The sequence below is a fragment of the Nansenia antarctica genome, assembly GCF_963989245.1.
Source record: "Nansenia antarctica genome assembly, chromosome: 7".
NCBI classification, from domain to species: domain Eukaryota; kingdom Metazoa; phylum Chordata; class Actinopteri; order Argentiniformes; family Microstomatidae; genus Nansenia; species Nansenia antarctica.
The window spans coordinates 18,626,074-18,635,138 of NC_137677.1; the positions used below are offsets into that span (position 1 = coordinate 18,626,074).

The window sequence follows — 9,065 nt, forward strand, 5'->3', positions numbered from 1 at the left end:
TGTCCAATGCCAGGTTGAACAGCAGAGGTGACATTGCTTGACTCCCACCTTAATGTCGATGGCTGGAGATGCCTCTCCGTTGGCCTCGATCCTCGTCCTGCAATTCTCATACGAGTTGCCAATCAGCCCTATTATGTGCTGATCCAAACCTCTTTGCCGCAGTACACCCAGGATGTGCTCATGCGACACGGAATCGAATGCCTTCGCGAAATCGACAAATACCACGCCCAGGTGTCTCTTCTCTAGTTTGCGCCGTCTGATGACAGTTTTAAGTATCATCAGGTTTTCACTGCAACCAGGCGAGGCAATGAAGCCCCTCTGGCGAGGATTAATAGGACAGGCACGCGGCAGTCTCTTCGTTATTATCCTCGAAAAGAGTCTCAGAACCATTGAGTTTATGGTGATAGGCCTCCAGCCTCCCACCACGTCCAGTTCGCTTTAGACAGAGGACTTGGGTAGTAGTATCGTTCTGCATTCCTTGAAGACGTTGGGTATGATCCCAGAGACCAACCACGTATTAAACCGCCAAGCGAGTTGCTCGCCCGTCGGATCCCAACTCACTATTGCGCTCTTACTGATCATGTCAGGGCCGGGGGCTGAGCTGTTCTTCACTGCCTTACAGGACCCAAGTACCTCTGCAGCTGAAATCGGTTCTGCGAACTCGTCGTTGTCGGCGCCTCCCTCAGAGCGGAACTGACCCAGTCCTTCGTAGTCATCCACTGCCCCCCATCTGGCTCCAAATGCTTCAGTAAGCATCGCCATTGGGATGACACATGAACGAGCCAGCCGGCCGTCAAGGACTAGGTCTGCCAGACGTGATCGTTTTTTTGTGACCTCATAAGGAGGATATTCATGTAACATAATAAACAACACATGAAAAACATATGTGAGCAATTCATATTTTATTATAATTAAACATTTTGTATAATTAAACAATTAATTATTAAACATAATTAAACTTTTTGAATTCAAATTTTGCTCTGGCAAGTTCCAGCTTCTCCTTCTCCACCAGAAGAAGCTGCTCTTGCACGCCCCTCAGCAGTTTCACTTCTTGGAGTAGCTCCTTTTGGACGGATATCATGTCCTGTGTGTGTGTGTGTGTGTGGCTGATGATGGTGAGAAGTTTACGGAGAGGAACTGGGAGATGGTCAAGTCTTCAGGACTCTGTAAGAAGTGAGAGTGGAGGGATTGTAAATTAAACACTGGGGTGCAAACTGGTGATGGCCCAAAAAGGTGACAAAATTTTTTTCACTGAAAACGACGGTAATTATCATTGCGCGGTGCCCAGGCACCTTCCCATGATGCAATGCATCATTTTTCTATACAAGCTCTGTTCAAGGGACACATATAAAGCCTGTCAGTGTTATTCAGACCTATGAAGCAGTGGTAACAATAATGAAAACGCATTAGAATTAGATGTATAATTTATTTTGTAAATATATTTTGAACAATGTTGAACTATAAATAACATTTATTTTTTAACAAATAAAACCAATTCTGATGAATACCCCAACCATCCACCCACTCCAGTCCATCCCACCAAGCACATCACTTGTGCTTTTTTGGCTTTTTTGCCTGTACCAGCACTTCCAGTGCTTTTTTTCTTTTTTGAGCAGCCATGTGCCTCACTGTGGCTTGCCTGTCCTCCTCCACTGCAGTCTTCCTGCTTTGTGCAGCACTGGTTGTTGGCTGGCAACCAAACTCTTCCTGCCTCCCTTTTTTCTTTAACAGGGCCTGTTGTCTGCGAGCCTTGTCCTTTGAGCCTGCAGTGTGGATGTTCTTGCATAGGACCTTGTCAACCTTTGAGAACTTGACATTCTCTCTCCTGAACATCTGGATCGCTGTCTGACCCCTGGACCTGAGGGCATACTTGGTGGTCTGGATGGCATTAAAAGTGTCCATGCTCATTTTGGTGCTTTTGGAGTCAATGATATCTCCCATGGCACTGAATGATGACTCCACCATTGGTCCATGGAAAATGGAGAGTGCCGCTCGAACCACATGGTTGAGGCCTGGGTACCTTCCAGTGTCAATAATATTTGCCCACCAGTTACCCATGTTGTCCCCATCAATGTACAGGGGAAGGGTGGGATCATTGCTGAATTTGACCACTTCCAGTGGCACGTCAAATTGGGGTGGCACCAAGTGGCTCATCATCCCTGCCAGCCGCTTCAGGAGGATGCCCGTCTCGGAGTGTCCTCTCACCAATGGGTCCAAAGCAGACAGTGACTGCAGGGTCCTGCTGTCCAGTGGCAGCTTTTTCTGCATATATGCCGCTGTCGACATGTATGCAGTCTTCGCTGTTTCGAGAAACTCTAGCACAGTCTGGAAAACATTAAAACGATTGCAATTAAATCATTTTACCTGGAGAAATGTATAAATGTTTGATTTGCCATTTTTAATACATTTACTAACCTGATTGCGTGGATTTTCTGCCTTCAGTTTCTCCGCCACCTGTCCGACATACAGCTCACAGAGAGGCAGCATTTTGTCTTTGAAGTCCAACTCCATGAGCTTCTTTGGGGTGGTGTGGAGATTCTCAGCCTTGATAAAGCACCCCATGAAGGTTTTCACAACCTCAAGCTGCTTGTCATGCAGCTTGTGGACAAGGGTTTGGCTGCCCTGTGAATAGTGGCATTATTATAAAATGCTACAACAATTCTATTACCATACACAGACATGACTTGCAGTTGAGGGTCTGTTTATATCACAATCTAACTAATGAGAGAATACAAGGATAGGCCTATTTAGTTTATCTATCAGAGATTGATAATTCACTAATTCATCAATGTGAAAATACACACCTGGAACACCATCACATACTCCTTCATGATGGGAAGGACGCCGAGGTAAATGCTCAGCTGGAGGTCTGTTTTGCGACTCTCAAATCAGAGCTTCTTCCACACCCTTTCTTTCCTGTCCTTCCCAACTTGCGTCATTCCTGGAAGAGAGAGATGAAATACAATGTATTTTGGAATACATACAGTATACAAGAGGATTAATCACATAAGATTGTGGGCGGCTGAGCCCCCTCTTTACAATATTAGGTCCTGGTGGAAAAATTGGATCCTGGCCTTTGCCCGCTCACCAACACTGTGGTCCTTGTACATCTCCTCTAGGACTGCTTTGTAAAGGGTCTGGTCTGCCTGACTGAGGAACCCGAAGTAGAGCACCTTATATGCAGGGAACATTCGGCGAGTGCTGAGGCCCACATCATAGGCTGAAAGCCAACGATGCGCCACAAACCGCTGTGGATTGGTGCCTGGAATGCCCATAAACTCGCATACCTCCATCAGGTATTTCAACTGAAAACAGGCAAAAAAAGGGCTTACTTAGCCTATTTGCCATTATGCAACAAGTATTTCTGGTACAGGCATATATTTCACAATATCTATGACAATTACCTGGTCTGAAGCCCACTGGTGGTCTGTGTGGAGGTCCGTGAAAAGCTGCTCAAGGTAGTGGCCAAAGGGCGCAGCAAACATTTTGGCGGCATTGTGGATGTGGTGGCAGGAATCTCCATCAACATCCAGGAGGTTCTGGCAGTACTTCGACCTTATCCTGGTCTCCAGCCCGGACTTACTCCCTCGCATGACGTTGCAGGAGTCCATCATCATGCTAACCATGTTAGTAAATGGAATTGAGTGTTCCTTGAAAAAGGTCACTAGGGCCTTTTCCAGATGTTCAGCAGTGCCCTTTAGGACTTCAATGGAGCCAAGGTGCTCGACGACCACATGCTTCAGCTCCTGATTAAAGTAGCTGACAAGGATTGACAGCACCTTCTTATTGGAGCTTGATGTGCTCTCATCCAGGTTGATGGAGAAAGGGCATGACCGAATGTTCTCAAACGTCCTCTCTGAGAAGGTGTGCCCCAGGCCCTGGACCATCTTGTATGTGGCAGCTGTCCGGGATAGCTTCATGCCTGCCAGAGCTGGTTTATCCAGAGCCAGTGTCTCAGCAAGCTCACGGATGACAGGGGCTATAGAGAGGGGAAGGGAATGTTCTGCAAGAACTGCAAGAACCATTGCCTGGAAACCCCCCGAAAATAGTATTAGTATGTTATATGTTACCACTTGCACATAGCTTGTAATAAGTAAACATGACATCATTATACAAATAATTCAATACTGTGATTCACTGTATATGGGGGATTTCCTATTCTGATTAACAAAGTCTAGGCTTACGACTTTATATTATCTGTGCTAGTTGTTATCTATATAGCACTATATGCACACTCACCTCTGCATTTGCTACCCTTTCAAACGGGGGTACTGGCACCGTAACTCTTTCTCTCATCTTCTCTGGGCCTTGCACTGATGGGCCCTGAGCAGATGGGATCTGCTGTGATGGACCCTGAGTTGATGGGCTCTGCTGTGATGGGCCCTGACTTGCTGACGGTGGCAGAGGCTGCACCGGGCATGTCCTGGTTTGTCAATCTTTTAAAAAAACTGAGACATAGGGAACACATATTCTTTGCCCTTTACGTCACTCTTTGAGTCTAGCTTCAGCCAGGACCAGCTCCACTTGCACCTCACTCCTGCATCTAGCTGAGCCACAATAATGGCATCTTCCTCTCCAAATTCTTTCATTCTCATTCTGAAAACAAATTGAAGCGGGTGGTACAGTTAGGCTACCAGTAGTTAGGCTACTGATGATGCTAAAGTAGATATCAATGACTGCGTTACATGCACACCATATTCCTGTATTCAACCAGTACGCGCATGCCCAGTGTACCTTAATACGCAGTTACATGCGGCCAGATTATTTTGCCCTTTCAAATGTAAACAGAATATTCCAGTTGCTACAGCGCATATAAACACCTATAAACACCTATTCGGTTACAATACCCTGCATATTGACTTTAATCTGAATTTGGTGTGCTTGTAAACGTAATCTATGGAGAAGAACCATTGCTAACTTACGTTACGTTAGCAAGCTACAAGAAACCTTAACATGTCAAGTTACCTCACCACCCGCATTTCTTTTTTTATTAATATATACTTCATTTTTTTCCACCCCCATAATATAATTACTCAAACAGGTTACTTACCGTGAGTGTGTTCTCCACGATGCAACTTGCTGGCGAGGAAATCTGAACTGACAGGCAGGTGTCAGGTGTCACTGACTGAACTGGTGGGAAGCCTCTTGTCTTGAATGTCTTGGAAGTCTCGAAGTAGTACCAAATATTTTATTTAATAATTAAGTGTCGTGAAATTCTAAGTCTTTACATAATAGGGTACGATATTTATAGTAGCTTTCAGTTGTTTGAAAACGGTACCTTTATCCGCGTTCGTAAATTCGCCAGAGCCCAGCCCACACTGGGTTCAATGTTATAATGGACCAAGTAATTTGATTGGACGAGAGGCCGTCACTCGCAAAGTGAATTTACGAAGGCGGCCCCTACATTCTCAGCTCACTGGACACTGACGTGTTTCAGTTCAGTGAATGGACTACGCGCAGTCGAAGCACTGAATGATTGGATGAACGACTCTTTTGGACAAATCTTTTTAGTGAACTGATTGTAATGAATGAGTTCACTGAAACGAACTGCTTTGCCCATGACGTCACGACACAACTTTCATGACCCCCCCCCCTACTTTTGTTTAGTTTTGTTTTTTGTGCAAATCTCCATGATTCACGTGGATGACCTATTTTGAGTTAAAAACGGCGAATTTCGCCGAAAGGTGACTAGTTTGCATCACACAGAACCTGAAAACACTAACTCATGACCTGGAGGCACTGGACAGAGCCTCGAAGAGGAACAGGAAAGCTGGGAAGTTGAATAATCATTTAGAAGCTGCTATACACGAAGCAATGAGTGAACTGGACAAGATGTCGGGCACTGTTCATCAGATGCCATCCAGAGACAGACCGGTCAAGCTGCCGAAACCCAAGAGGAGGAAGATCTCCAGATAACATTGAATGTGTTGGCCCCGAGTACAGTACCCAGCCTTGGAACAGTGTTCATATCGCCTCGCAACATGTGAACTTTCACAGTGTTCATATCGCCTCGCAACATGTGAACCCCCACAGGTGCTACAACACAGATAGTGGATGATTGTTCCATGGTCTCCCTGACTGACATTGAAGGTGCTGGAAAAGCCAATAAAAAAAAAAAAACTGTTTTAAAACTGTAAACAACAGTTGCATTTTGTCTACAACTCGCTGAATAACTATTTTTTTCTAGAATAAGGTATTATCCAACTCGGTCTAGCTTTAAGAAGGCGACATCTGGAATCTTGCCTTCAGCCTTCAGTTGTGTGAAGACTTGCCCAGCTCTGCTGAAATCCCACTCGTTGTCCTGAAGACACTTCTGCGACCACTCCAGGTTCATGCCAGACTTGAGGGAGAAGGCGGAGAGCATCTCCTGCTGCGGGGCGGTGAAGGAGGGCACGGGGCTGCTGGAGGGGGTGGGGGCCGGCTCTGCAAACGCCTTGCGAATCTCCTCCGTCGTGGCGTTGCGGACGAAGAGCTCGTCATTCACGATGCACAGCCCAGAGTTCCCTGCTGGCACGGTGATGAAGACCCGAGAGAAGGCCCTGACCGAGTCTCGAGATTTACCGTCAACTTCATTGAACACTCCACTGACCGTAAACGAGAGTAACGTGCTAGTGTAGGTGTTGACGTCCACGTTGAAGCAGGCCGCGTCATGCTGAGTCTTGGGGAGCTCGTTGAGGAACGCCACGACGGCCAGACGCGTGTGTTTCAGCAGGCGGAACCGTGTCGAGACGTCTTTGAGCCGCTTGATGTTCCGGCTGTCTTTCTGATACTCTCCCAGACTGCACCTGGACGGGTTCTGGCTGGAGTAGGGCGTGCTGAGGGAGAAGGAGGCAGCATCATGGTAGGCATCCAGGAGAGGCTGTCTGTCCCCGGCGTCATAGATACTGTAATACTGTTGCAGGAAACGCAAGATGAGACCCTTGATTTCATCGGAACCAAAACAGCTGCTCTTGCAGGCGGGGAGGGTGGTGGGTGTTTCCACGTCAAACCCTATCGCCGGGGGGAGGTCATGTCCATCCAGTCTGAGCAGCCGGGGGAACCTTTCCTTGACCGCACTAATGTAGGTGGGCTGGTCCTTGAAGACGCCACACACTGGGTTGCGGTCCAACCAGAGTTCAACTAGCTTCAAACCTTTCAACTTGTCCAGCTCCCGCTCTGACTTCAACTCGTTGTGGGACAGGTTGAGGGTCTTCAGGTGTGGCGCTTTGCTGGCCAGCTCGGCCACCTCGTCCAGCTTGTACAGTCTGTTGTTGCTCAGGTTCAGACACACCAGCTCCAGGATGTTCTCCTCGATGATCTTGACCACGGCTTGCATACACGTTCTTCTGTTGAGAACCACCTCGATGTTCTGAGACGCTAGGTCTGGGTCGGTGCGGATGTTGTTCAGGTCCAACGCTTGCTGGGAGCCGTCAAAACGCTTGGCCATGCATTGCTGTACAGGTGTGAAGGGTACGGAGCACAGGTTCTGGAGTGCTGTGAGCAACCATTTCTTGTCGTATTTCTTGCCATGGGGTATCGTCATCTTGAACCATTGACCCCTGTTCCTTCCTCTTCCTCCAAACCGGCCGTCACCTCTCCGAGGAGGCCTTCCATATGGGTTGAATCGGCGCTGAGAACTGCCGTCCTGCGAGTTCCCATCATGCATGGCTGTGTCTATGTCGTGGTCCCATGGCCCCGGGCCCCTGAAGGTAACCACGGGCCCCCCCCGCGGCCGCTGCCTGGCGGGACCCTCTCCTTGCGCCCGGCCCCTGAAGTACCCTCGGCCCTTCTGGCTACAGAACTGAGGGCCCCCGACTCAACATGTATTGTTGTACCAACATGTACCTCAACAGTATCAACATGTATGGTTAGGTAGAGTAGTTAGGTGTCTGATAAACTTATTATACTTACATTTGGTGGAATTCCAAGGGTGGGTGTTTGGGGTTCTGCAGATAGTCCTATAGCCAGGATATCCAAAGCATCTAAAGAAAAGCAACAGAAACAAATATGCGCTGTTAGTTATGTAGTCGGCTAAAATAACTTACACTTGCAAGATGAAGGCATGCTCTGTAGGCTACAGACAGTATTAGATCAAAGTTCTGAGATTTAAAAAATGGTTTGGCTTGTCTGGGTTTATTGAATGGCATGGCGGTTTATTGGGATTATCAAAGTAAGACAAAGTGTTACGGTTAGTCAATGTGTTTGGACCCAGATGCAGAGCAGAACAGAATGGAACGATGCAGGGATATGATTCCAAAATAAAGGTACTCTTTATTTGAGCAAGCAAGAATAATAAACCGCACAGTAAGCGATGAAACAAACGTGGAGAAAGCAAGTCTCCTAACAAGGCAAAACAAAGTACTAGCAATAGTCATAAGATACTTATCTCCTGGGCATACGAGGAGCGATAAGGCTGCGACAAGACTATGAGAACACGCACACACACAACATAAAGTGAACAATCGACACAGAGGGAAAACACAGGGGGAACTAAATAGACCAAGACAATCACTCACAGCTGTTCACAATCAGGACAGAGAGAAACAATACACAACATAGGGGGCGCCAACGGGTCGCTCCAAGGTAGAGCGATCCCCAACCTGACAGTATCCCCCCCCGACGAACGGCACCTGCCGTTCACCTGGGTGCCTCAGGATGTAAATGTCGATAGTCCTCGATCAGGGAAGGGTCCAGTATATCCCTCTGAGGCACCCAGGACCGTTCCTCCGGCCCATACCCCTCCCAGTCCACCAAAAACTGAAACCCCCTACCCCTCCGCCGGCAATTCATGACCCTCCTCACCGTGTACACCGTTTGTCCATCAACGATGCGCGGCGGGGGGACAGGGGGGGGGGTGGTGGGGCCAGGGGGCATGTAAGGAACGGTTTCAGGAAGGACACATGAAAGGTGGGATGAACCCGCATGGATGGTGGAAGTAGCAGTTTATATGCCACCGGGTTCACCCGCCGCACCACCTTGAAGGGTCCCACGAACTGAGGCGCCAGTTTCCTCGACTCAACCCGGAGAGGAAGGTCCCGGGTCGAGAGCCAAACCTTCTGCCCCGGGCGAAAGATCGGGGCCGGGCG

The 9,065-nt window shown here is 48.0% G+C and overlaps 1 protein-coding gene across 1 annotated transcript; it reads right to left on the reverse strand.

Annotated features, from left to right (window-relative positions):
* Positions 1 to 6,196: 6,196 nt before the first annotated feature.
* Positions 6,197 to 7,645, reverse strand: LOC308161828 (nuclear RNA export factor 1-like; the record flags this gene model as incomplete). Its single annotated transcript, XM_080535907.1, has 1 exon — positions 6,197 to 7,645. The coding sequence occupies one exon, from the start codon at positions 7,643 to 7,645 to the stop codon at positions 6,197 to 6,199; it is 1,449 nt and encodes a 482-aa protein (XP_080392033.1).
* Between the last annotated feature and the right edge of the window lie 1,420 nt (positions 7,646 to 9,065).